Genomic DNA, 27,661 nt, shown 5'->3' with positions numbered 1-27,661 from the left:
CAGATGTACTGACTGGCGCGGATTGAGGGGGCTTGCTTGCTGGCGTGGTGGCTGCCTCGGATGCCCGAATCTGCCTCTCCTGCGCAAATGAGAAGAGAACATTTGTAGATCGGGCCATTCCTCCAAAACGCTCACCTCGAAGTGCGTAGATAAGCCGGTCTGCCTGCCTCCCCCAGATGTTCTCCTGTTCCCCCTTCTCATCCATCCATCCATCCATCCATCCATCCTTCCACCCACCCACCCAGTCATCCTTACTCTGGCTCAGGAGATCGCTCTCGTTCCGTCATCCGGCCGTCTTTTGTCTACACACCTCACCCGTCAACTATTGCATCCGTGCCAAAAAAAAATGCAGATCGCCACTTTCGTTTCTGCCATCGCCCTGGCAGCGGCTGTCTCTGTACAGGCTAGGACTGTTCTCACCAAGGCCATCTTGGGGCGGTCGTACGGGCAGGGAGCAAACCTGCTTTGCCATATTTACCCCGTGTGAGTTTTATCCGTACGGTGTACTTTCTTCTTGCTTGCAATAACACATAGGCTGACTTATTCCCCCCTTTATTTTTCTATCTTATAGCGCCTGTCCATTTGACGGCTTCAAATGCTGTGGGCCGAGCTGTCCTCCCGGAAATCGTCCCCCTGAGTGCACGGACGACTATTGGCGAAATGACAATTAGCATGGCTGCTACGACTGGTGCGGAGGAGAGAACAAGGCAGGAGCTAGCGGACGAGATGCACAGAGGATCCAGCTGCTGGGAGTGCTCAACGGGGTCATGGCGATGGCCTTGGATGACATTTTGTATCGATTGATAATGTTATATTTCTCAACACATCTATGAAAGAGGCCCGACTGAACAGTCGTTTCCTTCCCCTCCACCTAACATGTGCACTTCGTTATAGAAAAAGGGCATTGGATATCGATGTTATACATAAAGAAAACTTCAAGGGTGGCTTTTAGGGCAACCCTCGATTGGAGGAATGAGGTCTTGATTTTTATTTTTATTACGCCACAGTGCCCTTGACCTGCTTGAACTTCTTGACGTTGATGTCCCTCCAGCACATGGCGGCGATCCAGGGGATGATCAGGACCACGGTGGCGGCGATGAGCATGAGCTTCTGCGTCTCGCCGTACGCGCGGGTGAGGGCGGCATGGGCTGGGCTGCCGCGGGGGAACGCCTGCTGGGCCTCGAGGCTGCCGTATATGGTCAGGGCGTTGGCCTTCTCCTCGACGGGCAGGTACGCCTCCAGCTTGCCGGGGAAGATGCCGGTCCAGATGGCGGTCGCGACCGTCGTGCCGATGGCGCCGCCGACGCTGGAGAACATGCCCTCGATGGCCAGGACGACGGCGACGTACTGATGGGACGCGGCGGCCAGGGCCGCGACCTGCTCCGTGATGACGATGCCGCCGCCGGCCACGGCGATGAAGATCTGGCACATGATGATGTAGCCGATGTTGACGTCGGGCTCTCGGAAGTTGATCATCAGACCAGCACCCAGGATCGTGAAGGGGATGGCGAAGTAGACAGCGATCCACTTGAAGTGGCCGGTGTAGCGGATTGCCCATCCGACAATGAAAGACCAGAAGCAGGAGCCAATGGTGTAGATGTTGAGCACGTAACCCGTGTGGACAGTGTCAAGACCGTTGACAATGATCAGGAAGGGCTGGAAGTAGCTGTCCCAGAGGTAGAAGCTGATGAACACACTGCCGGATACCATGAAGGCGCCCATGCAGGTACGGTCCATCAGGAGGTGGAAAGGAATAAAGGTAACGCGAGCGAAGTACTTCTCCCAGACGACGAATCCGCCAATGAGAAGACCACCGAATATGATGAAGCAGATGATCATGGGCGACTTCCACCCCTCGGTCTGGTAAGAATAGATGTTGAAGGCTAGCAGGAACAGGGCCAGTCCAGCCACGAGGATGAAGACACCCATGATGTCAAATTCTTCCGCGTAATGGACGAAGAGACTGCCACTTGGTGCGACCACTGGCAGCTCTCACAGGCATGACACCCATTTTCTTGGCGCGGCGGTAGTTGATGATGAGGAGGGCCCACAAAGTCATGAGTATGCAAGGCATGATGATGGCGAACGAGCCGAAGCACCATCGGATACCAGGGCCCTCTCGGAAGGCATCCGCAACGTAACCGGTAAGCCAGGCAGTGATGATGAAAGGCGACGAGACGAATGCAAACATCAAGCCTCGGTTCTTCAAGGATGAAGTGTCCGAGACGAAAACGCTAATCACGTAGTCGAGGCCGTTGTAGCTATATCAAGTATAAAAAAAGAGGGTTAGTAACGTCTCACACGGGCAGCAAGATAGTAAACACATACCCAACCCAGTAGAAGACTTGAGCAGCTGCGTAAGTCTCGAGGTTCTGGCAAGCGGCCTCCATGATCAATCCGATGGTCATGAACAGAACCATCAAGGCATAGCCCTGAGGCCGACCCCACAGGTCGATAACCTTGGCCAGTGCCAACTTGAACAGGCCACCGATAAGACTGGACATGACAGAGGTAGCGGCCGTCAATGACGTCTGTCCGAACCAACTGGTCACATAGACTGACAGCAGGGTAACCGTTCCTTGTTGCAGCGCGTTCATGAAGTAGATGATCCAGATCAGAACATAGGCGAGAGCTAGGTGGGACTTGGGCCAGACCTTGGTCATGGCCTCAATGTCTTTGACACCCTCCTGAGCATTGGTCGAGATGGCATCGCTGTCGGAGACATGACCGTCCGTGGCGTTGAGCTGCTGAGTTTTCTCGCCGGAGCCGGTGCCGACGGCGGCCTCGGCTCGGCGGTGCCGGTCTTCGGCGTCTCCTCGACGACCGGGGCCTCGACGGGGCCGTGCGGTTTGGAGAAAAACCTCATTGTATGTGTTGTTGTCCTTCTTTTTCTTTTTTCCTTTCTTGTCCTTGCTCCTCTCCTTCCGGAAAAAATGGATAACAAATAAGAGCGATAGAAAGGCCAAGACGTATCAGTGGATGATGACGTCTGACTCGGAAAGCCTCGGCCGCGTAGCAATAGGGAGCAAGGTAGAAATGCACGCGACCTGCTGGGCGGGATTGGACGGAGAGGGATATGAGAGGGAGAAACAAGAGCCGAGCGGCTCGGGCGCAGGATCTTGGCCACTTATAGTTTATTTGCGCTGAGAGTTTCCCGCGCTCCCAGTCTTGCGCGCATATGCATGCAAGGACCCAACCTGCCAACAAACCCAAGCAGGACGGAAGCCCCAGCTCGAGCCAGGCTAGTTACCCGGTGATCACCACTGATCATTCGATTCGACTATGAACGCGCCTTAGACCGGACAAGGTCTTTGCAGGCCACATTCGTTAGCACCTTAGCACCGGTCGTATTTCTGTGGGGGTCGTCGGCGGGTGAACTACCACCATGCCCAAGGTGGTAGAACAGTAGAGTTGTACAGTCTCCATGGTATGGTGTGTGTCGAATGGGGATGTTCCACTTCAATTAAGGGACAGGTCGGAATCGGTCGTAGTAGTTTTTGCTGCGCTCCTCTCCAACCTACAGTACCACATAGTAGTACTGATTACTGGATAACGAGGTAGAGAGAGGTGAGTGGTGTTTTTTTGGGTGGCGACATCACCGGTATAAGATTTACTCAACCTACCTACTGTCCTTTAGATGCGATATTTGCATCCTCTTCATAAAACTGATCCACCCCCGGGCTAGTAGAACAGTCCCTTCTGTAGCTACATATTGAATAGCCTGCAAGCTTGTCTACCTAGTGCAGAGTTTCCCAAAACCCTTGGATCCTTCCTTGGACTGCTGCGTGGACCTCGGAGATGATCCCAGCTAGCGCCCTGCGGGGGTGGAGCTGATGGTCGTTTATCTGATTATCTGATTGATAAAATTTTTATCAGATCGGCCCATTTTGGAGCTAAGGAAAGCCAAGTCCAATCCTTTACCGAAGGCTTCTGCGATCTCGCTGCGACTGCTTTTTTCTTCGAACTTCATACGGCAAGGATCGCGCCATAGACGATAAATCACAAAGGCACACTGAAATGCCTCCTCTGTACGTATTGGGTGGTAGTGTAGGAGCTGGTGGTGTTTCTCGCCGAAAGAGGAAGAGGCTGGTCTTATCAGATGGTTGCGCATGCTCCTCCTACAGTATTGGCGCCCATGCTGCATGCCAGCCACAATCCTGATCGGCATGCTGACAACTCGAATTGTACTGCGCCGAAGCTGTGGACCTCCGAGCCCGGTGTGACGCGAATTCCTTGCACAATAGTAAGTCTTGCCAAGTTTTACGATTCCCTCGCAACGTGATCCAGTGATGCGTTGCCGCTCTCAGCAGCCAGTAGTAGCACCTTCGCCGCCGTATGCGCTGGACCGGATACTAATAGACATTTAGCCAAAGAGGAGTTCTCGAAGGAGCCAAAACCACTCGGCCGGGACAGCAGTAGCCTTGGTCCGTTGTATGCAAGTGCCAATCTACCTGCGTGCTACTTGCTGCTCTGACACCATGTATGATGCAAGGTTCGTGGATTCGGGTTTAATTAGCTCGTCCCCAGCAAGGTTCCTCGTCCCTTTCTCGGCTGGTCAGGGCCTGCATACAGTCAGCAGTAATCGGATCTGATAAGATTCGGGGCGGCGATAAAACACGGCTATCCCATCTGGGACGTAACCCCTCCGATACATAGCCATCGCAATCCCGGACTCTTCCGTCGTTCCCAGGTGTATCCACAGGGCTTCCCCTGGTTATGCCAATGGCTGCTCTAGATCGAGTGGCCTTCTTGTTTCGAGACTCGGAGAGGTCATATCATAGGGTTTTCAGCTTCTGGCTAGCACTAGGGCATGCATGTTGATCCAGTTGACTACGATGCTGGACTCGAATGGGATGGCTGATCGCAACTCTACCCTACAACCATTGATGCAATCGTCTCTGGACTGCGTGCTTGTTTGGTACTCCATAGATCTCCCTTCTGGCCGAAATCGGCCCTCCGTACAGCGTCCACTTGTAGGCAAGTAAATCGTCCTCCCTTCAACATTGATCGACATGTCATGGGAATCTAGGGTGTGCGCAGTTCTTGTGAACTTTGAGAGCTGGAATAAACATAATACAGAGTCAATTAGTCCTCATGATTGATTGATGGCGGCTTTTGCTACGGCTTGCTAAGTTTTCTTGGCCGCCGCTCTCTGTCGTCACTTGTGCGAAGCCCAAGTCTCTAACTACCTTCCGGGCACAGGCATAATACACTCGAGAGCGCCATACGATGCCCGAGTCCAGTCGCCAACGGCCATCCACTGGTCGGTCCTCGCGCCAAAACGTAAGCTTCCCACCTTTTCCCCTCTGAAGCTTCCCTCAGTGAGCCCTTTTTGAGGAACACCTCCCGCCAGTCGCGACTAGGAGCCAGGTTTCCTGTATTGATTATCACCACACACGGGAATCTGTCCGTGTTGGGTTACATGGCGATTCTCCTCCCCGCCATAATCAAGTAAACCTTCGGGATGGCCCACGATGTGAAAAGTGGAAGTGCGTTCTGACCAGCCCCGGGAACCGCAGCACGCATTACATCAAATCTCCTTAGGCCTGAATTGCTATGGATTCCTCCCGTTGGATCGTCATTGCGCTTCCTCCCAAGTAGGAGGACGAGGTTCTTCAAGTCCATACCTGTCCTACCCAGAAGTTTCCTCAATCCCTTGGAGAAGTTGCCTGTTAAGGGGTTGAGCTGCCGGCATCTTCTTTACCTGTTTACGTACCGGATATTCTAGGAAGCGCTCACACCTACCAGATGGCTCATATGACCATTCACCCCGTTCCCTTCTTTCGTCGCCGACACGGCGGTTATCTGGTATCCTACATAGCTAACCTCGCTTTCTGAATACATCTTGATGTTGCTACAGATCTTCCGAGTCACAGGACTGTTTAGGCAAGATTCGACGCCGAGAGAAAGAGGGGGGGACAGATTCCCGGCTGCATTTCCAGCAAGCTGTCCCGACCCACCACTTACTCTTGCTACCCAACAACAATATTCGTCTTTTGTTCGCAGTGAAACCGAACGACCAACGGGTGTCCAGAGAGCTCCTCGGTGCCTTCGATCTTATATATAGGAGAATGTAATACACCAGAGTATGAAGTTTTCCTATCTGCTGTGCACGCCGTCTCCTATCCATGTTTACATTCATAAGTTACACTACAAAATTACTATTTGACACCATAGGCACCCTATAGACTTTTCTTAGCTTTGTCGCTGAATACCTGTGTCTTGTTCTTCCAGTCCGTACGATCACCAACATATACGCAACCTCGTGAGTTAAGATTAATGTTACTTTTGTTACTTATACACACCGCAGCACGGTTTGAGGCACCCGTGCAAGGCTCTTAGGCTCTCGGTTATCTGCCCAAGGGAAGAATGTAGAACACCGGAACGTGCCCATCCATATGCAAACCCCGCTCCAACAGATAAAGGGGTATAGCAAATTTTCGTGGTATGTGCTTTGAGCGTGACCCAATTGCTCAGTCAATGCAAAATTGAACGCATTTGACTCCATATCTCCCCAAAATATCAAAACATGTGTGTAGGAAAATGATGACCCAAGTAACTCCTGCCCTCTTGTGGTATCTTGGCAATATAAACCCAAACGTGTAAAATCGTAGCAGAAGTGCCTTAGACAAAAATGCAAAGCTGATAGATAACAAAGGAGAAGTAGGATTTCGTAAGGGCTTCTTCAGTCATGTCATGAAAACGGTATTAGTGCTTTCTCATCCTCCACATCACCAAACTCGTCAGCGTATGAAGGGGGGCCAAATTCCTCTTCTTTCTCTTGGGGCCATTCCGGTAGTGGGATCGCCGCAAACCTGGCCCCTTTCGAAGTCTCCAGCTGATTTCGTACCACTTCTATCGCGAGCTCCCATCGCTTTTCGATAGCAGTCCTGCGCCGGCTGAATGTCACGGTGAGCAGGTCTTCCTCATCCGTCTGGTTCGACTCCAGGCTTTCAACTTCTTGCCGATCTTTCTCAGTGAGGCGCTCAAGGTCTGTATCCTGGCGCTCCAGGAGGTCCTCTAGAGCCTTGGCCTGCCGGTCACGCATGACGTTGATCTTGGCTTGGTGCAGTTGCTTCATATTCTTCTCGACGTTGTATTGCTGACCGAGTTCCCGTAGATCCCGCTCAGTGACTACTCGTGATGGCATGTCGGAACGAAGTTTATTGCCTAGCCCATCGCAGTATGCCTCCATGTGCCGGAGTCTAATGCGGATATTTCTCTGTTCGGTCTCGAGCGATGATCGCAGCTCGAATTCAGCGGCGACCTGCCTGTCTTCGAGGTTGGCCGCCGTCTTGGTATGCCTTTCTCGCATCTTTTCAATCCCGGCCGAATGCTTTTCAACCAAAGCGACTTTCTGCTGGGCGTGCCGCGTCCACATCAGCCACTTCTGTCTCCTTTCAAAGAGCAGAAACCGATCCATTTCTGTACACTGCTCCTGGCGCAGTGCTTCAAATTCGGGCGCGTCCCTACTGCGTTGCATTGCTAGTTCCCCTCGACCAGTTCCTTCGCGGCTTTTTCCTCTTTCAAGGCCTGTTCGGCTTCCAGCGCTGCCACTCGGGCCTCTTCTTCTTGTTGCCGCCGCTCGAGTTCCTCGTCGCCATTGCAGAAGTTGGGACAACCGACTGTCGGATCCCAGACCGCTCCACATATGTAGCAGAACTGAGCCTTGCACCGACACGTGATATGAGTGCATCCTTGGTTGAGTTCGACAAGATTCCTGCACTTGTAGCAGCGTCTCCAGCCCGATTTCTCGCCCATCTTCAAGACGGCATCCAATTCCCAGTCGTACGGACAGTCTTGCCCTAGTGAATGCGCCCCTTTTTTGCACATAACGCAAACCCTTGTTCGACATTTCCGACAGATGACTTGGAATGGATACTTCGGTTCTACCTTGTTCCTTGGTGGGATGAACTCGCCACACGTTGGATTGCAGCAGAAAATACGAGACTGCCATGGTGTGCTGTACTGAATCACGGCTTTCAGAAATAGTATCTGATCTTCCCGATTCAGGACTGACTTGACGATAGACCCGGGGATCGGTTGAGTGCAGCAACGTGGCGGCATTTTGCTCTCGTCATTACAAGACTGATTTGTCATAATACATAGACATTTGGTGCAATAGGTGTGCCCACAAGGGAGTCTCTTGAGCGGCTGGTCAGGCTTGAAGTCTTCGCGGCACGCGCTACAAGTGCTACAAATGATGTTTAGCGACATACATGGGGCTCCCGAGGGTATAAGGCTGACTTACATGGTCTCCGTGTCGGGAAAGCTGATAGACTTCCGCTTGCGACGGATTTTCAAGAACCCATTCCTCAAGCCATTATAGCTCTTCTTGGTACTGACGCTGAACAGACTGGGGGCCGAAGTCCTTTCTGGAGGTGGTGGTGGCATCGAAAGGAACTTGGGCTGGTTCATGTTGGGATTTATCTGGGCCAGGTACTTGTCATACTGGGCGAAAGTGAGGGTTCGCGACCGCCGACGCGTCAAGATCCTATTATTGTTATTGGTGTTATTAGGTTTTTGCGGTGGCAAGTGCTGGTGATTGTCATCGTCGGAGGTCATGGCGGTACTAGAAGATCCATTTGACCCAGATGAAGCCGTTCGTGTGTGGCTCGTGTCTAGCGTGACACTGGATTCGGCAGTCCTGAAGTTACTGGGTTCCGCCGCCGCAGACAGCGCAGTTGAGGGACGGGAGATTGAAATGCCTAAAGAGGCAGCCTTGTTGATCAAATCGTCAAGCCATCTTTCAGTGTTGTCGGCCCTTGTTTGCAGTACCTGGCTCAGGAAGTCGGCGTCGGACAGCTCAGGAAGGGCGGTGCCGCCGGCGGTACTAAGATGGGGTGTCTCGGCCAGTGCGGGCTTGGAGACAGCGGGTAGGGCCATATCGCGCTCGCATCGAGAGGCAGGGCGAAAGAGGTGCAAGACGTCGAATTCGTCGACAAGAAAGACGGCCGAGTCATGGGAAAGACTGTTATGGATTGATTCAACCATGCATCACTGTTTGTGTCGGGAAAAGTCGAGAGACATAGGCAGAGAACGAGAGCATGCGTGTCGGATAGATAGATTGAGCCAGCACAGGTTAGGCAGGCTTACCGATCGGTTGGGCGGCTTTGCGATGCGGAATGCGGTCAACAGAGAGAGTGGGTGGGGGCTTTCAATCAATGTTATGCAACGCCCAGTCCCGTGGCAGCAGTGCTGTACTATGCCAGACAGCAAGGGGCCCCGGTACATACGACGGCAGCTATACGCCCCGATGCCTGGTGTAGGCGGGCGGGAGCGAATCGATTGATTGCTTTGGTGGTGGAGATTTCCTGGTCGAGAGTGGAGCAAGAAGGAAGAGAGGTGAGAGATGAACCTGGCAGTCGATCAATGGGAAACCAAATCCAATCTAAAAAAAAAAAGTCCCGTCTCCCGTTCGTGCTCCCTTCCCTTCCCGGGCTGTCGTTACTTTTGGTGAACGACGAAGTGGATGGCTTTGGTCGCCTTTTTCTTGTTCTGGCTATCTGGCTGATGAAATGCAACAGTATCAAGGCACTATCGTTGTCAAGCACACGGCCTAGATGTTCAGGGCTGCGACTTGGCTTGGGTTGGACAACAGCTAAGTGCCTGGGCCCGTGTAAGTGAAGCCGCGTATTACTGTATTAGTGGTGGTGGTGGTGGTAGTGGTGGGAGAGGTGGCCGTGGGCGAGATCGAAAGCGTGAGCGTGTGGGTGGGTGGGAAGAAGCGAAAGACAACCTCATTCGTGTGGAGAAAGTGGGAGGAGAGGGCTCGAATACTCTGTCGGTCACCTACTGGTGCCGCCCAGAGGAGTGGCACATCACTTAGAGCTGGAGTTGGCGTCGCTACGGACAGGAACGGGATAGAGTGGGAAATAGTAGGTAACCGCTCTGTCTGTACTCCTTCAACTCCCCGACCTTCCAATATTTGCGGAGATTTATTCTTTGTAAACGCGCACAAGCAGATGAGCTGGTTTGAGTTGTCGGTGACCCGGACAAAATCACTGCGAGTAGCCTTCTTAGTTCAAGGCAGGATGCAGCTCCCTAGGTGTTGTTCTGCTGCACAGCAGAAACTCTCTCCAACGGTACAGTAGCAAGCGTAACACAACAAACAGCCCAAGGTTAATCTCAAGAGGGTGTGTGATTGTGACCAGACGCCCAGTCCAGTTCAGACGTTCCGACATGTCACCAACCTTTTTTAAGGTTTCCCTCAAGGAGCAAAAACATTGCAAATCTCAGGGGTCCAAGGCAGAAAGTACGTCCATAAGGAATGGGGGCCCCGCCAAGTCCAGTGTCCGGCCTAGATCCCGAGAAATAGCTCAGCACTAGGGGACTTTGATCAGGTTGGTTCTTCAAAGCGGCCGTGCTGATAACCGAACTGGACCAAACTGTGCGGGCCTGGGGATGCGTCAACAGCTCTCGTACCCTTTGCAGATAGCCTCTGTGATGATCGGAGGGAGGCGGGGGAGCCACCGGGGCACGAGCTGTCATAACCCCGCCAATGTGACTCTATTGGGTCTCTGGGGCTGATCTGGGCCAAAGGGAAACAAGCTGGCAGGCAGGCAGGGGGGCAGCCAACGCACCCTTTTAGCAGAAGAAGTTCAGCCATCTTACGATGTGGTTCGTGCTGTCACACATTTGCTGCCGATGACAACGATGCTATATAATTGTGGTGGGTGGGATCAGCTACTATGTGGTTCAGTGCACCAATATTAGTTACCTTGGGAGAGATTCTGACTGAAGAGCAAGCAAGTTTGAATGTCCGTTACGGTCTCGATACACGATTTGACTCGGTGAAATCTTAAGCAATCCTTTTGTCCAGTGAAGTGTGTTCTCAGTAGCTCAGCTGGGAGGGATTAGAGCAAGTGGTGGCGGCTCGCCTGAGGGCATTAAGTCGTCAGTCTGGCTTTCGTTTGCTTGCTTTTCAAAGGCACCAAAACTGGGCGCGAGGCGTTTCCGAGGCGACGCAGGCCAATCGCTAATGTGAAGGGCTTCGACGTGACGCTGATCGTTCGAGAAGCTCAAGGCCCAGTAGTCTGGATTGTCTCATTCCTGACGTCAGGATAGTTAAATTCGATAAGGGGTGGGATTCCGTCTGAATTGTAACGTGTCTGGTGAGGATGGGATCAGTCACCTTGCTCATACGATAAACATAATCTTTTCAGTTGCTTCTTCTTCAGTACTTACAAGCAAGGTACATGACCTCGAGTGTACATTGCACAAGGGCGGTCTTATATGTGATCTAATTGGGCTGCTTATCTTCAATCCCTAGCATTAGCACCGGCTGATGATTGCCCCTAGATTTTGGAACTTGTACTGCCCGTGCCCCACTGGTCCCCTCTTCTGGCATAGAGCCGGGGAAGTCGGTATGAAGCTACATGTAATCATAATAAAAAAGCCGGGATAATTGTGATTGCAAGCCAGTACAATAGCCCATTGTCTGTTATACTCGGGGAGTAAGATCCTGAGAAGAAAGGAGAAGTGACAAGAATATGAGTACAGAAAAGCAACAAAGTCCCAATGTCCACATGTCCACATGGGTCATGATGGACAAATTCTGGTGCTTTGCCCTGTCATCGCTGAGGGCCAGATACACAGAACCGTATTGGTAGGTTCAAATCCCGTAAGCTCAAACGCTATGGATCGTGGTATACATGTAGCTAGCTGGCGGTTCTTGTGACACGACGCTGAGCGAGCTTCATGGAATGGAGTTCGGGCTGTTGCAACTTGTGGAGGATAGATAATAAAACCGCCTGTTGTTAAGCAGTCCCCTTTTGCTGGCTGGCGATATAGTGTTTGTAGGCTGAGCTGGGGGTGGTTGTGTTTTCAACAGTGTTGAACAGTTACCGCAGCCAGGTATGTATTGCCGTGCTGCGAAGCGGAACAAGACTCCGATCGTCAGATGCAATCCGATTTGCTCGGTTTTGACTCCAAGGCGAAGGCTAACCTGTCTCCAAGGCGCGTCGAGCTACACTTTACTACCTCACTTCGGACCGAATATCGATGAGAGATGACAATAACATTAAGGTGCTGACCTCCATATGCAAATGCATGTTACTGCCTTCCCTATTGCATGAGGTCCCCCGCTTGCTTTCAGCTTCGATGTTGGCGACTGTTCTTTCTTAAAACGACAAACCATTATCTCCATTGCATTAATGTCATTTACTTTCCTTTTTCTTCTTCTTCTTCTTCTTCTTCTCGGGATAATTGTCTACTCGGATGATTAGCCTCCTCGAATAAGCCGGCGCCGACGTGGTTCAGCGCCCCTGAAGCAAGTACACGTACGTCTCATTTACGTCCGTCTCCTAAATCAAGGCCACGGAAGGTTTGTTAGTGCAGCATATTAAGCAGCCTGCGTTACGGCCGACTACCCAAATCTTATCCTGATCGTGCATTGCCAAGAGCTCCCTAGTCCTCTTCTTAAGGAGTTGATGACTGGGCCAGGTTATGACATACGTCGTACCTGAAGCTCACTCATCTGTCTAGGGCTGTGTAACGGGCATCACACGAACTATTCACCAAGACAGCCGTGGATACGATAGCTGGCGGCAAAACGAGCGCAAAAGATCCCTAGCAAGGCGACAACTGTTACTAAATGCCAAAGCGATTCATTGAACCCTAAAGGGTTGTGCTGGGTATATTGTTTCCCAGTATTGCACAAGTGACACCTATGAAGCCTTGGAGAATATCATCCATGTTGTAAACGTTTATTCGATTCGTGCTAGTTAGGTCCTCCATCACCTCGACAGGAACCAAAGGAGCTCAGTGACGATGAACACTCGTGGTATGTAGAATACTCTTTTAAGTGCGTCCCGATAAAGCTCGGAAACTGGAAACATCTCGGGCCCCCATCCTATCGGAGTAGCATGTGCGCCAAGTCTTCATCCTTCTGCAAAAGAGCATTGCGTCAACAGCCCGTTCTTGTACTCGTCCTTGGGAGACGAAGACGAGGCGATTCCGGTTGAATGGCCGTCACCATCTGTCCGATATGTTGTACTTGGCCGCCTGATGTTTGGTTTCGTAGGACACGGTATCCTTAGACCGCCGCGCGGTCGCCGAAACCACATTCCAACCAAGCTACCAACCATCGCAACCTCCTGGGAAAGGTGTTCGTTGTTGTGAGGGTGCGAGATACATCGGCATCCAACACAACATGAGACCGGTTTTCGCATATAAAATAACGAATTAACTCGAGAACAGTCCCCAATATACATCGTACCAATAGGATCCTTGCGATCGCTGACCGACCGAGTGTCTGCGGGCCGTTTTCGCTTCGTGTCCAAAGTACCATCACTCCCTCCACGGGCCCCAGGGAGAAGCCATCGTGAAGCTGCGCCGCCATGTCATCCTGTGCAAATCGAGAAATCCGTGGGTCGTATCATCCCTGTAAAAGAAAGCCGTCCGGTTCAGTGGCCTAGATCAGGGCCCAGTCGTCGAGTCGTGTCCTTCCGGTCGCATGGTCGTCGTAGGTTCGCCAGGAGTTTCGATCGCCTCATGCCAAGTGCCATCCGGCGCAAGGGTAATCGGTGAAAGAAGGGGAGTCGTGTTTCCAACAAGAACACACTACTTTCCCTTTATACCTCCAAAAGTCAGGTTTGCCAGACAACTACTTCGGGTCAACGTTCCTCGGCATCGCACCCTCTGCGCTCCGGACGCCCGGGAAGCGCGACGACTCCACGCTTCTCCTTTGACGAGCCTCCACCCTTCTGCCCACCCACTCCCCCCCTCCACCTGAATGTGAGACGTCGTTCGGTTGAGCCGGCCAGTGACTTGATAATGCATCTTCCTTCTCCTCTAGGCCTTGGACAGCGACGGCATCGTCGTGGTCGTCGACGTTGACGACCTCGAGGAGGTGGAAGAGTCAGACGCCGTGGACGAAGCAGGCGACAGCAGCAGCGACAGCGCGCCGTGCAGGGCGAGGGCGTTGCGCGCGCTCAGCGACACCAGGATCTCCTCGTCGGTGTACCGGCGCGCCTCGCGCTCCGCCCGCCTGTCGTAGATCTCCCAGTCGACCGTCCTGGCGAGCGACTTGTGGATGTGGATGCGGCGCGGGCGCGACACCGGACCCTCGGGTCCCGCCAACGTCGACGGACGGCCCCGGGTCGTCGGCTCCGAGATGCTAGATGTCTGGGTGTTCTCCATTGCGCTCATAGTCTTCGTCGGTCCTGTGCAAATCTGGTTGCTACTATCGGCTACAGGTTCTCTTCCCTTGTCGTTGGCTTTCTTGAGCTGTGTGTCTTGTTCTTTACGGTGATTGACAATAATGATATACGGTAATGAGAGGCTTAAGTAGGCCCGAGGCTGGGGATCGCATCGATATATAAATTGCGTGTATCATGTACACTGAGACGCTAAAGACCTTCAGTATATTAACGCCGGCGGCTTCCTAATTAGTCGCATGATTTTAGAGTATAGCAAGGCTGCACTCAGTGCGTGGTGGTGGTGAGGACCATCTTATCGTACGATGAAGTAAGACCACCGTTCAAACCACCAATCGCCTTCTAATCGGGCGAGAAACAGGAATAAATCCAGGATTGAATGCAACATGCACCCTCCTTAATTCGTATATTTGGGACGCTTGTCTGTACTCGTGCAGACAAAAGGAAGGGAGGGTGCGTACGCGCAACATCCAACATTGCTGCGCTGACCTTGGAAGGAGCCTCTCTCGTGACAAACAGTGTGCGAAAGCACCATTCTCTTTAGAGCCTTCTGATGTACGATACAACCACATTATACATGACTCGCCAATACTGAGCCTCAGAAACCTGGTCACTGAATTACACAATTTTCTGACCGCAGTAGAGTTCGAAAAGTCAAGCGAATGGCATCGCGAGGTTAGGATGTGTTTGGCAAGACCCATTCGCATACACGCCGTATGTTTGCTTCATTTTGTATAGTTAGACGCTGATCAACAACATCAAATCTGCCACGACTTGAGATGTACGGGGTTTGCGACTTGTCACCCACAGCTTGGCGATATCAGCTAGGCAGCGAAGCGGTCTTCATCGATCCGAAGATATTCATCCGAACCTTGTCAACACGCCTTTTCTGACATCTTCATTTATTTGATGCCTGTCGATCTTCCAGAAGGTTGCGCGCAACAGCCAATTCTGTTGTACTACGTTAGCATCATACATTGTCGTCATTGATCGCTGGATAAGGCATTACCGCGCACTCTAACACGATAGACCTCATCAGCAAGCAGAGCCGTAACACAAGTTTACTGACCTGCTTCCTGGCCTGCTCGCCTGCCCTTAGCTCCCGTTTCTGTGTAACTTTATTCAGCGTAGCCTCTAGGGAGGGTTGAGGCTGTTTTTCGCGATATTGACGAGCGGCAGGAAAATGCCGACTGGTGTTGCCGCCCAATTAGACAAGCGATAGCATCCCTGACGTTCCCGTTTGAGAACCCTGGATCTGCAACAGAGACCCCCCGGGCGCATGCTGGGGGCAGAGACGACGCAACCTGGAAGCTGGAAGGAACGGCCTGGAGAGATGGAGTTTCTGTTCCTGCATGAATTGATTGGGGGCCACGAGCAGGATTCCCAAACGCCAACACCTCTCTGCGAGTCTGCGTCTATTTAACCACTGGCGGTGGCGGCGCATGCCGGCGTCTTTGTATGTAGCGGGCGAGTAACCCGTGATCGTTCATATTTTGCTTTTTTTTCTTCCTCTTTGCCTCAATTGCCATTGTCCTGTAAGCGTGCACGAAAAGACAAGCATAGAGTAGCAGAGGACTAGTCTATGTAGGAGACTCACGGACGTAAACTGCTGCTACTATGTACACAACAGCACATTTCGGCCCCGTTTCGTTTCACTTTTGCCTGCCTTTTTCCTGAAACCCTCACACTTCGGTCTTGCTTGATCGCCAGGGCCCCTGCGACGACCTCCGTCGCAGAGTCGGTGAAGGCGCCCAGTACAGACACAAAGTGAAAAATATGCTGCTGCTAAGCCTACTACTACTCACTCTCGGTCTGGCCGGCACAGGCTGCAGCAGCATTAAGAGAGATTGAGGGGGGCTGAGAGAACGAAGAGGAGCCCTGAGCTTGCTGCGATCCCAAGCGTCTGCTGGGCCATTGGGGTCGCATCGTACCATCCGAGCTTTCTACCAAACCTACCTTTCCTCGGTAGGTATGGAGTCGTTCTATGGCACGTCACAAGCCGAGACATGGCGAAGCAAGCGCATTTGCGGGGCGAGTTGGCCCTGTCTACTGTCCGACGGTAACCCACGCCTGGGAAACCAGTTCATTCTGCTCAAGTCCCTTTTTTCCCCTGTAGTGTCCGTGATAGATTCATTTGTAGTCTTCTTCTTCCTTAGTATAATCTTCTTGTCGTCGCCATCGTCCATTTCTTCCGCTGCGCGTATTCCATTCTAAGTAACAAGATCCGTGATCTTTTACAACTACCCTCTCTTTTTTCTACTACAATTATACATTACCATCTATCGCGCGCCTGCTTGCTCTCTGTCACTATATACCTACATAGCTAGTCCCATCTTTTCGAGAATAACCTGCAATCGAGAAGACCGAAAAAAAACAACGCAGCTGGTCTGAGGAAGCAAGCAGTAATATATCACACATACCTAGTCGACGCCGCACACGAACACTACCCACACCACTAGTCAAGATGAAGACCACCTTTGCTCTCCTCTTCGCCGCCGCCGCGTCCCTCGCCTCGGCCGGTGTGGTCATCACCCCCATCCTGCAGGACCAGGTCGTGCCCAAGGTTGCCGACGACTGCTTCTTCGGCGTGACAACGCCTCAAGGTTGCGCGTAAGTTCTTAGGAAGCACCTTCCCATCTCTCTCTCTTTCTCTCCTTTTCTCCGTGTATGAAGTCGTTCTTTGCTAATATTCGACCTGGGAACAAACAGTCCCCTGCGCACTAGTCGTGTCGCCCCCGTGCCCAAGAAGCAGTGATCTTGATGCTGGGCCGGTCCGTATGCGCATGCGCTGCACCACACACCCCTCTCATCAAGAAATGTCGAAGAACAAACACGACATCTTGGCTCTCCGGGCCTACCATATAATCGCTTTGCGCATGCCACTTTGATTGTCGTATTCGGGCTCGGATCATGCTCATCCGGGACAGTTCCTTGCCAGTACAAGTCATTCAAGGGCGGCAGCCTCGGGAGGGTGCCGGAATATACTGAGGCGACTGAGTCATTGGAGACTTGCCAACTTGTTGGCCTTTTCTACCTGATGGCGGAGGCGAACAGTTGGTAACTGGCTTGATTGCTACAGTTACAAGCCTGCTGGATGGTGCTGAGCATTGATTTCGGATTCAATTGGCAAATGCCGTGAGACAAATGGTACTGCTGCAAAAGTGAGTGCGGCACTCGCGTCGATGTAATAAATGTTATACCCCAAAAACAAAAACGCTTATAAACCCACAAATATTCATCATGGGAAGCATGTCATTCGAGCTGTGAAAATCTATTAAGTCAATTGCTTCGAATGCTGACCGCCGGTATCAATGCTAGTAATCAACAAAATCAGACTCCGTACCCATGCAAGGCAGATCAATAGATATAACTCGATGCAGTCAACCCTGTGCCTTAAATCCGTAGATCGAATCAGCCGCTATCAGCTCAACCCATCTATACCGCCCCATTGGTCTTCGGTTCTCGCTTAGGCGTGTAGATCGAAAACTGGTAGAAAATGATGCAATCCTCAACCATGGTGCCCAAAGACCCAAGCAGCCAGGGAATGGCCTTGATGATGTCGTCGGCATTCTGCGAATACGAAAATACACTTGCGCCATAAGTAAGATTGCCCGTCAAAGATAGCAAGAAGAACAGTAATGCAAGACCTGTCATGTGACCAGTCAGTTCTGAACATCCCATGCATTATTTGCGTATGCGGCGACATACCTTCGCAGGACTTCTCCCGGTAGTTCTTGATGATTTGAGGTATCCGGGCACTGGAATAAGTCAGCACTGCACACACAGAAACTTCTAATTTCACGCGACCTACCAGAGATAACAGACCGCGCTCAAATAGCCCAGCGACATGCCGACAATGGCAACAGCCGACTTCGCTGCAGGCTGGTCGGGAGACTCGGGGCCGTCCCACGCACCCGCCTTGTATGAAACAAACCAGCCGAGGGTTTCCACGATATACACGGCTGCGATGCTTAGAGCGTTGTGGAGCGCCGGGTTGCTGTCGGGCGTCTCGTCCTCGCCCGTGACAACACGGCGGATGGGGTCGAAGCCAGATTCTTCGTGGCGCATCGAGTTGCGACGCTGGGAGCCCGGGAGGGCCGCTCCAGAAGAGGCCCTCCTTCGGCGCAGTAGCGGCTCATCCTCGGATGCATCGGTGGCGTTCGATGTTGTTCGCTGGCGGGCACGGCGGGCATTCAGCGTGTTGTAGTATAGGCACTGACTGATCAAAACGAGATCCGAGAAGCAGAAGTACGCTGCTAGGGCCGTTGCGGTGGGTGCGATGCCGGTCACGAGGGCGCCTGCGGAATTGGGCAGTGGTAAGCAAAGGCACGTGCCGGTTCAGCTAGAGACGAGATTGAGCTTCAATGCAAGGCGGTTGGTAGCCCGGAGCATATCCGCAAGGTTCATGAGGTGCATTGTTCAACTCAAAAAAAGCCAAAACCCGCCAATGCATAACTGTAGCTCAGGTAGGTATGATAAGACAGAGATTCAACGTACCACATAGGTTTGCGATATCACCAAACAACCAAATGAGAAGAAATGGCATAGATAGGCCTTCCGCGCTCTGTGCCCTGTAATTCGTCAAGAGTTGGGGAAGCTATACCAAAGATCAGTCAGATTCCGCCCAGTCCAATGAAGCAGGCCCGAGTGACGTAGCAGCGGGCCAAAAGGGAAAACGAACCAGGAGGCATATCCAGGCGGTAAGAGAAATGCTACCGAAGACGCCTGAGAGGGCCTCGTGCACCGAAATGCCATGGACGACGGCCATATTAATCCCCGGGACGTAGAGTCGAAGTTGGTGAAAGGTGACGTTCTGAGACCAGTAAGAGCGGATTGATGGCAAAGATTGGTAGTTGATCCGGTCGGTCCTGGAGGAGAGAAGTATATAGGAAGAATCTCGGCTGCCAACCCTTCGATCACAATGACAAGATAGCTGCGGAAACGGGGCTGGCTTTCTTATCAGAATCGTCAGGTGGGCCAATGTTCCGCTTCGTGGGGTTCCCATATGAACTACGAGATAGGTAGCGAGAAGGAAGGGAGTCAGCTAGACTTGTACGAGCCGTGATAGGCTGCTTTGCAACAAAAGAGACTGCCCAATTTTCTCTTATCAGTGGCTGGTTTTGTACGACCAGAGCAAGTGGGCAAGGTGATAAGCCAAAAGTTTAATGGGCCGTGAGCAATGACGAAACCGGAAAGGCCTCATGCTCACCTTCACTTGGAGGCCAGCCGTCCAATAAATTCACGCGGATCTAGTGCATCCCGTTTATCGTCCATCACCTGCCGCCCTCACCTGCTTTTAGCAGATCCCGAGTGCTTGGGGCTGCATTACCGGCACGAAAACTTACGTACAAACCGTCACCATGAATATGCACCGATGGATTCTGGGTCGCATCGCATCATTCCTGCAAGCAACGTTATGATTGTAATAATCCCCAGCCAACTTCTAATGCTCGTAACGTCTTTCAAGTACCTCCTCTCCCCTGTAGTTCGGGAGATGAGCGATATTCTGCTGCTGTATCGTTGAAGCACAAGCAAAACGTAAAAGTTGAGTCACATCATCGAACCCGGGGGTATTTGTGTCATTTCCTGCAGCAAATGTCATCTGAGATGGTGCGCTCTGAGCGAATCAGGCAGATGGGACGTTCCCTCAGCAGCCGCATGCAGGAAGCCACCTGCACCAACCGCCACCGTATCTCCGCCATCAGGTACGTTAACTGGACTGGACTGTCGTCGCGTAACGTACCGTGTCGCCTATGTTCCGGACATCAACAAACCATAAGTATCATCATTTTTGAATACATACATAATTGTTTCTCTCGTACTTTCTGGCCATTGTTGAGTTTGCCAGCGCTGTGCTTGTCCTTGTGCCTCCATCATGAGATTGTCCACGGCGACTATTGGGCTTCTCGTCCTCCCCACGGCGTACAGCTGGGGCAGTTTAGGTCACATCACCATCGCCTACCTCGCTTCTGAGTTCGTCGGCGAAGACACTGCCGCCTATTTCAAAGACCTGCTGCGAAATGATACGGCACACTACTTAGCGGGCGTAGCTACGTGGGCAGACACGATCCGGTACATAAAGTGGGGTGAGCCCACGCTTGCTCGTACAACGCGATTATAGAAAGATGAAAGGGTCGTTCAAAAGGGTGTTACTAAGACTGAGTTGAAGGCCGTTTCACAAAGAATTATCATTTCATCGATGCGAAGGATGCACCACCCACAAATTGTCATGTGGATTTTGAACGCGACTGCAAAGAGGTAAGCAGGCGACTCTCGTGGTTCATTCCCCTTTTCAGCGTCTCGGGAGGGTTGAGTATACGGCTTCAATCTAGAGCTGCCTAGTTGCCCTCATAAGACATACTCCAGAGTGTATTACTGACGCCCTGGGCGAAGGATGGCTGCGTCGTTTCCGCCTTGAGAATTACACCAGTCAAATGTTGGGCAGCGACTTGGTGGCATGGAGGCGAAACCAGGCAGCCAAGTTCATCATCCATTTCATGGGCGATATTCATCAACCGTTGCACGCAGAAAACGTCGCACAGGGTGGCAACGGCATTCATGTCAAGTGGGCGAGCACTGAATTATCGCTTCACCACGTTTGGGACACTAGCATCGCCGAAAAGTTGCTTGGTGGCATTCATCGGCAGCCGTATCCAGCCGCCTTGGCATGGGCTCGTAACCTCTCCGCAGAGGTTAGGACTGGCAAGTTTCGAAACAATTCTTGGCTGGATGGTATGAATCTCGACGATCCCATCAAGACGGCGATGGTTTGGTAAGCGACTCTCGGGGTTTATTCCTTTCTATTCCAGTTGTTATTTCTAGTGTTTTAGGGGGGTTGGATTCACCGTTTATTCGAGGAGTTGCCTTTGCTTCTTCCGGAGATATCCCGTTTATTCCAAGAAGAGAACCATACTAATGCCGAGAGTACCTAAGGGCGACCGAGTCGAACGCTCATGTTTGCACAACAGTGTTACCCGATGGACCATCTGCTATCGTTGGTCAAGAGCTGGCTTTCAACTATTTTGAGCGGGCTGCGCCGGTCATTGAACTTCAAATCGCCCGCGCCGGTTATCGTTTGGCGCGATGGTTGGATTTAATTTTCGAGAGTATCAGTGCTCAAGTCTCAGCGGAAAATGAGTTGTAGGATTAGTCCATATATTATAGATGAGAACAAGCACAGCTCATAGGTCTGCCAAGCTTGCACAGGGTACGCTATAGGGTGACTACGGGGTAAACACAGGCCTTGGCAGTTCTAGTGGGCTTTGCGGAGTGAGATGCTTATTATTGTGTCTTGGTCGTCGAGAAGTCATTCAGAAGACCCGGAACTTCGAGGATCGACCGCCCATGACGATATGGGCGGGACGGCAGGTTCAGGAGGTGCAACGGCTGGGGGTATGAGGTTTCGTTTGGTTGCCAACACGTCCACAGTGTGTCTGAAGCTTGGCAACGTTTCAGTCTGGTGTTTGCTTTTCCGAGCGATCAGTTTCAAAATCAACCGCCTCAACGGCAGGCACTACTGTACGTAGGTTGGTGCGACGGGTGAATTTCAGCTTGGCGATCTATCTGGGTTTTGCTGGGCGGCCACGTACCCAGACGGGAAGGTAGTGGGTTTGCGATGCCGATTCTTCGCTCGCACTTCAGCATGGCCGGTGGCAGGGCTATGACGATCCTCCCACTGCCCAGTCCTGCCCAGTCCTGCCCAGCGTGCCTATGTGAATGGAGTTTCGCAGTTTCACCCCGATGGCTGTTTTGTGGACTGGGACCTCGACGATGTGACCTTTGAATTATTCCAAGATGCGTCTGATGTACGGAGTACTCCGTACCGGATAGCGATTGGTATTTAGGCTTAAACGTAGTTGCGCGAAGGGACTTTACCTCATAATGGACGCAGTCTCTCCCGAATGCAGGGTACTAAGTCGTCTCATCGATTAAGACCGCCACGCACTGACTTGCATAACCGACAGCTGTCGCTAAAGGTGATCAACAGTTAGAGAAGTATCTAACGCATAGCTGTCATCTGAGAATTTCCCGATGTTTCCGTCCCAACTTGGACAACTTGGCCAACTTTCAGAGGATCTTCTCGGCAGTGCTTTTTGGGAGATTGGGCAGGGAGGGCCAATAGGCATGGACCCCCCGACTCGGATCTATCGGCCGGAGGAGTTGAACAGGATAACGGTGCTGGGCCCGGACTTGGAGGCTCTTTCTTTCCTCCGCATGTCTCGTGCTGCACATGGCTGGCTGCTCTGGGTTTGGTTTTTGTTCGCCGCCACTACTAACTAAACTGGCATAAAAGATAGTCGGCAACTTACGTTCAGGCGTCTTATCCGGTCCCGATTATTGCATCATTAGGTCGTAATGGAGGAAGTTGTTTCTCGACGTATTTGATGAGATTCAATCTAGAAGGTCAGGCCATTACCACGAGAGACTTGTTGGAGACATCTCTACAGATCAAGTTGGGGTTTGGCATCATGGGAAATAACCATAAAATCGTGGGGCGAACCCCCTTGACCGGGGGTTGTGCATAGATTGATACTGTGTGGAAGTGGGCCTGCCTATATCGTCTGTATGTACATACATATTATATGCAAATAACAGAAACTTGAGTGCGAGGAAAGTGCGACCGAACTCTGCGAGGAACTACTTTCTCGGCAAGCAAAGAGGAAAACGCCACCAAGCCAGACGTTCAGAACAATGAGAACAAGAAGAACCGAATTTTGAATTTTGATCTGCTTCTGACAAGTCGTTGCCGGTGGTGATCTTTGAGTCGGTCAAACTATCGAGAGGGACGAACATGAGAAACGCCGGCAAACGATTCCTGCCATTCTCTGTCGAGTCTGGCTCTGAGCCTCGCGCGGGACGACCGTCGTCCTGGAGTATGAGAAGTTCGAGTCGATTAAGCTTGTTTGGAACGTCAGAGGGGCTCGCACCGTATCGACTTGCTTCATCGACGCTTGGGTTCGAAACGTCGCTCGCCTGATGTCCCAGGTACTGGGGAACGCTGATTGGCACGACCGACTAGCACCTGGAGTCGAGGGCGGAGACTTGCGACAAGTTGAGCCGCAAGGAACAGATTCATCCGGTCAGCATCGCCGGGGGGTGTCGCCCTCCACCAAACGCAACATCACAACTGGAACGCAATTAGAACATGGGTTGAACATTGGACTGATGCAACATCGGACTAATGCAACATTGGACTGATGCAACATTGGACTGATTGATCGGAAATCTTCACCCTTTCCCCCAAACCCCAAAACAGCCTTCCGTTTGTTCTGGGGCCACGCGACTCTTCACTAAAGTAACTATGCATCTAACCTTATACATAATCTCTAACCTTAACCTCTGACACCTCGATTAGCGGCCGCAGGGGCTATGCTGTAGAATGCTGCACTCAACTATGCTGCAACTACACGGCTGGCTGGCTGGTTGTTACCCCAAATGCGAGACCAAATGCCGCATCTTGCACACAACAAGACGTGGGCGTAGTATGGATAGCCGGGTCAGGAACTCGATGTGAATGCGCCAAGGTGCATGTTCAAACTCATCGGGTGGAATAGCCATCAAGTGAAGATCTATTAGTTCTTGGACGACTAGCAGCCGGCTTGAAGCTTGAACTTCATGCCGATCTGGTGAAGCGCGCACAATTGAAACGGCTTCCGAAAACAGATGCGCTTGATGAACGTTGGGGATGAGGCTTGTACAATCCTTACGTTCCAAACAAGTCGGTCGCATCCTGTTTTGCAAGCAGCAACGACTCTATTCTGCCTGCCTTGGCGCTTAGGTGGTTGGACGAACAGGGAGGTACGAGATGCCCTTTCTCGCTTGGTCCTTAGACTGGGTCCAGTCCCGGCTCAGGGGTCTCCATCTTCAGCGTTCCACCGGCGGCCCGGGGGGTCCCCTGTCAGCAGTGTAACTGTCATCCTAAGGACTTCTGGGTGGTCTCAACGTTCAACGGCCGTCCTTTCCACACAGGCAGGCATACACACACACCTTTGCCGTCCCTACGACCACGACGCGACGACGTTTGGGCAACGGGGTGGACACGGCTCCTTGCTCCATGATACTAACATGGTTGTAACAAAAGCTTGGCGCTCGGCCATGCTATCCAGAACCCCTGTCGCCTCGAGACTAACCCACCAGTCCGAGGCCACGATATAAAGATATATGGCTTGGCCGGTTCCATTGCACATTTATCCTACTTCCTCCATTCCACATTCTTTTCGATTTTATCCGTGTGATCTGGTTTGTGCTTCGTCTTTCGTTCTTTTCTCGATATTTATATTCAATTTCATACTGTCTGTGACAGTCTTATTTTGCAATTCTATTCTTATTAGAAATCTTCAGTCCCAACAACCGAAGTATCCTATTATTCCCTACACACCTGGACCCCCGACACCAGACAAGATGCTGGCAAAGAGCATAGTAGTCGGACTGCTGAGCGCTTCGGCTGCTGCTAGTGCTATTCCTGGCCCCTTCGATAGACTCCTCGCTAGACGCTCCGAGGGTCTCAAGGTTCGCCAGAACAAGTTCGGCGGAGGCGGCGGAGGCTTCGGCGGCAACAATGGCGGCAACAATGGCGGCAACAATGGCGCTAACAATGGCGGCAACAATGGCGGCAACAATGGCGGCAACAATGGCGGCAACAATGGCGGCAACAATGGCGGCAACAATGGCGGCAACAATGGCGGCAACAATGGCGCCAACAATGGCGCCAACAACGGTGGTAACAACGGCGGCAACTGCTTGAACCAGAACGTCATTCAGAGCGCCAGTGCATCGTCTGGCCAAGCCAACGCCGCGAAGGGCCAGGCTGCTTCTAAGACGTAAGTTCTTCAGTTCTGTCGGCATTGGCGCTGTTTGATACTAACACACAGTCAGCGACAACAACAACTTCATCAACTTCTGCCAAGGCACCACCTTGACGAACGGCAAGCAGGTCAAGCAAGGTTCTTGCAACGGTATCCCCATGGGCAAGATTCCCTCCCAAAACAACATGGTGTCTGCCATCCTTCAGAACCCCAAGCACAACCAGAATGTGCAGGCCAACCAGAACTTCGACATTACTGTCCAGATGCGCAACTTCGCCCCTGGTACCTTCACCAACCCTGACACCACCTACTACTCTGCGCCTCAGGACCTCAACGGCGCTGGTCAGATCATTGGCCACACCCACGTTACTGTGCAGGATCTCGGCAACACCCTCAATCCCACCAACCCCCCGGATGCCTCGCAATTCGTCTTCTTCAAGGGTATCAACGACGCCGGAAACGGCAATGGCCAGCTCAAGGCCACCGTGACTGGCGGTCTCCCTTGCTGGCAACTACCGTGTCTGCACCATGGTCAGTTCCGCCAACCATCAGCCTGTGCTGATGCCCGTCGCCCAGCGTGGTGCCCAAGATGAGTAAGTGCTAGACATTCATATATCCTGGTCCGCTTGTACTAACTTGCTATAGCTGCAACAAGTTCACCGTCGGTGGTGGCGGCGGAGGCGGCGGTAACAACGGCGGTAACAACGGCGGTAACAACGGCGGTAACAACGGCGGTAACAACGGCGGCAACAACGGCGGCAACAAGTTCGGCGGCGGCGGCGGCGGCGGCTTCGGTGGACAAGGTGGACAAGGTAAGATCTAATCCCTCCCATAACCCTTCTCACAGCAACTTCCCAAGTCCGCACATCGGCCCATCCTCTCTCCATTCGAGCATTACCGTTCCCACACTCCCGCGCTCGTTTCCACCTTGGCTGCCGCTCTCCATGTAAGAGCGGTATGGCACCGTGGCAACAGGGCGACAAGGCAGAATGTATCCGCCTTCGAGTTGAATATCTCCCCCATTGCAACCCAACACACATTTCTTGCATTCCATCAGCCTCCGCACTCGTCCGCCATATCGTCACAGCATAGCAAGATCCAGCCTCCTCAGCCTAGCCCAACTCCACATGTTCACTATTATAATATGAGCAAGAAACTAACCCTAATTCTTCAAAGGTCGCGGAAGAGGCAGAGGCCGGGTGAGTTAAAATTAGGAGAGCTATCAGCTGTTCACGATATGGCTGAGTTGCTCGATACTTCATCCTTGGATTCATACTGACTATGACATAGCAATAAATAAGGGACTCGGTAACTTTCCGGCGATCCAGCGCACCTCTGGTCCCAGGCCCTTTTCAGTCAATGGGTCGGTTCATCCCTTAATTCCTTGATTCCCCTAGCAGAGCAAAAACTGACGAGGACTTGATAGTAATACATTCCTCACTGAGGCGGAGGCTAGGAACAGGGCGTGCAGCATTCAGAAGAATTCCTGCTCAGACTTGGTGAACAATGGAAAGGCGCCCCCTGGGACGACCCTCAACGACTGCACAAGCCAGGAAAATGCTTGCCAGTAATGGGCCATCATTCGTGGACGAATGAGGGGTCTAATTTATGGCGAAAGACTATAGATATACTTGAAATGTTCCACGATTTTTTCTTTTATAATACTTTGATTCCACTTCTAGCTTTGGCGCCGGTGCTAGAACCGATGCTACGAATCTACTGTGATGGCGCGGCAGTAGGTGCTAGAAAGGCAGGTGTACAGTAGGATACGCACTTATGTAATTTCTAGGAAGCGAAATGTTAAACCTACCTTGTCCGTTTATTTTTTATTTTTGAACAATTAGATGTAATTATTGCTATTAATATTGCCGCCGTTGTTGCCACTGTTATTGTCACCGTTGTTGCCGCCGAAATTGGTGCCGAATTCATTACGATGACTCACTGAGAAGAAAATGGGGGATATCCAGTGCTTATGGACGCCCCCTTCCACAATTGAGGTTTGCCTTCTTTCCACTCAGTAACCATCAATTCTATCTAGCGAAGGAATTATGGTCAGGTGGTGTGCCGTTTCACTGCAAGTGTGGCCATCTGTGCTGCCGTGCTGCCGTGCTGCCACTGTTGCCGTTGTTGCCGTTGTTGCCACTGTTCTGTCGCCATTGTTGCCACCTTTGTTGCCACAATCCCTAACGAAGACCAAATAGACACCGCACGACTACTGCATCAAACCCGCCAGAATGGCGCCAGCCTGGGCGTGGACGGCGCCTGCTCGCGTGCGGAATCGTCATCACTGCTGTCGTCCTCGCTAACGCTGTCCTCGCTAGTGTCGTCCTCGCTAATGTTTAAGTCGCTAATAGCGATCTCTTTAATCTTAGCGTAGGCTGCTTTGACATTGTCTGTCACAAGCTCCCTTTCACGGTTATGGTCTTCGTCTTCAGGGTCTTCGTAGGCGCCCCCGTCATAACTTGAATCATTGGCGACCAGGGAATCGTCGGTCGGCGAACCATTGTCATCAGATTCTGACATATCACTGGTGTCGGCTACATCCGAGTCGCCACCAATAACGTTGCCCAGACAGGTAGCACGAGTGCCAGATATTGAAACAGTTCGTGAAGTCACCAGTTCTGCTAGAGTGACTTGAGGCGGAGGCATGCCCACAAGCAACGGCCGTGATCCATTCGTATGTGCATGCCAAGAAAA

At 52.0% G+C, this 27,661-nt stretch overlaps 9 protein-coding genes across 9 annotated transcripts; 3 read left to right on the top strand and 6 right to left on the bottom strand.

The window, feature by feature from the left end:
- Positions 1 to 996: 996 nt before the first annotated feature.
- Positions 997 to 2,866, bottom strand: PG994_007383 (siderophore iron transporter; the record flags this gene model as incomplete). Its single annotated transcript, XM_066858792.1, has 4 exons — positions 997 to 1,982; positions 2,008 to 2,261; positions 2,329 to 2,712; positions 2,778 to 2,866. The coding sequence occupies 4 exons, from the start codon at positions 2,864 to 2,866 to the stop codon at positions 997 to 999; spliced, it is 1,713 nt and encodes a 570-aa protein (XP_066715734.1).
- Positions 2,867 to 6,694: 3,828 nt separating this feature from the next.
- PG994_007382 (uncharacterized protein) lies at positions 6,695 to 7,483 on the bottom strand (the record flags this gene model as incomplete). Its single annotated transcript, XM_066858791.1, has 1 exon — positions 6,695 to 7,483. The coding sequence occupies one exon, from the start codon at positions 7,481 to 7,483 to the stop codon at positions 6,695 to 6,697; it is 789 nt and encodes a 262-aa protein (XP_066715733.1).
- A 764-nt stretch (positions 7,484 to 8,247) lies between these two features.
- PG994_007381 (IBR domain-containing protein) lies at positions 8,248 to 8,886 on the bottom strand (the record flags this gene model as incomplete). The annotated part of the gene is made up of 1 exon (XM_066858790.1): positions 8,248 to 8,886. The coding sequence occupies one exon, from the start codon at positions 8,884 to 8,886 to the stop codon at positions 8,248 to 8,250; it is 639 nt and encodes a 212-aa protein (XP_066715732.1).
- A 4,908-nt stretch (positions 8,887 to 13,794) lies between these two features.
- Positions 13,795 to 14,142, bottom strand: PG994_007380 (uncharacterized protein; the record flags this gene model as incomplete). Its single annotated transcript, XM_066858789.1, has 1 exon — positions 13,795 to 14,142. One exon carries the CDS (start codon positions 14,140 to 14,142, stop codon positions 13,795 to 13,797), a length of 348 nt encoding a protein of 115 aa, XP_066715731.1.
- A 2,481-nt stretch (positions 14,143 to 16,623) lies between these two features.
- PG994_007379 (uncharacterized protein) lies at positions 16,624 to 16,914 on the top strand (the record flags this gene model as incomplete). The annotated part of the gene is made up of 2 exons (XM_066858788.1): positions 16,624 to 16,769; positions 16,869 to 16,914. The coding sequence occupies 2 exons, from the start codon at positions 16,624 to 16,626 to the stop codon at positions 16,912 to 16,914; spliced, it is 192 nt and encodes a 63-aa protein (XP_066715730.1).
- Positions 16,915 to 17,594: 680 nt separating this feature from the next.
- Positions 17,595 to 18,927, bottom strand: PG994_007378 (vacuolar amino acid transporter YPQ3; the record flags this gene model as incomplete). The annotated part of the gene is made up of 5 exons (XM_066858787.1): positions 17,595 to 17,806; positions 17,868 to 17,917; positions 17,971 to 18,457; positions 18,657 to 18,756; positions 18,841 to 18,927. The coding sequence occupies 5 exons, from the start codon at positions 18,925 to 18,927 to the stop codon at positions 17,595 to 17,597; spliced, it is 936 nt and encodes a 311-aa protein (XP_066715729.1).
- Positions 18,928 to 20,034: 1,107 nt separating this feature from the next.
- PG994_007377 (uncharacterized protein) lies at positions 20,035 to 21,303 on the top strand (the record flags this gene model as incomplete). Its single annotated transcript, XM_066858786.1, has 4 exons — positions 20,035 to 20,245; positions 20,329 to 20,417; positions 20,492 to 20,851; positions 21,166 to 21,303. The coding sequence occupies 4 exons, from the start codon at positions 20,035 to 20,037 to the stop codon at positions 21,301 to 21,303; spliced, it is 798 nt and encodes a 265-aa protein (XP_066715728.1).
- A 3,257-nt stretch (positions 21,304 to 24,560) lies between these two features.
- On the top strand, positions 24,561 to 25,787 carry PG994_007376 (uncharacterized protein; the record flags this gene model as incomplete). Its single annotated transcript, XM_066858785.1, has 4 exons — positions 24,561 to 24,979; positions 25,035 to 25,449; positions 25,517 to 25,557; positions 25,610 to 25,787. The coding sequence occupies 4 exons, from the start codon at positions 24,561 to 24,563 to the stop codon at positions 25,785 to 25,787; spliced, it is 1,053 nt and encodes a 350-aa protein (XP_066715727.1).
- Positions 25,788 to 27,184: 1,397 nt separating this feature from the next.
- Positions 27,185 to 27,613, bottom strand: PG994_007375 (uncharacterized protein; the record flags this gene model as incomplete). Its single annotated transcript, XM_066858784.1, has 1 exon — positions 27,185 to 27,613. The coding sequence occupies one exon, from the start codon at positions 27,611 to 27,613 to the stop codon at positions 27,185 to 27,187; it is 429 nt and encodes a 142-aa protein (XP_066715726.1).
- Positions 27,614 to 27,661: the final 48 nt, after the last annotated feature.

This window comes from Apiospora phragmitis (genome assembly GCF_038363925.1).
Source record: "Apiospora phragmitis strain CBS 135458 chromosome Unknown utg000007l:1.0-2108841.0:1.0-2111359.0, whole genome shotgun sequence".
NCBI classification, from domain to species: domain Eukaryota; kingdom Fungi; phylum Ascomycota; class Sordariomycetes; order Amphisphaeriales; family Apiosporaceae; genus Apiospora; species Apiospora phragmitis.
This window is presented reverse-complemented; position numbering and strand designations above follow the sequence as displayed.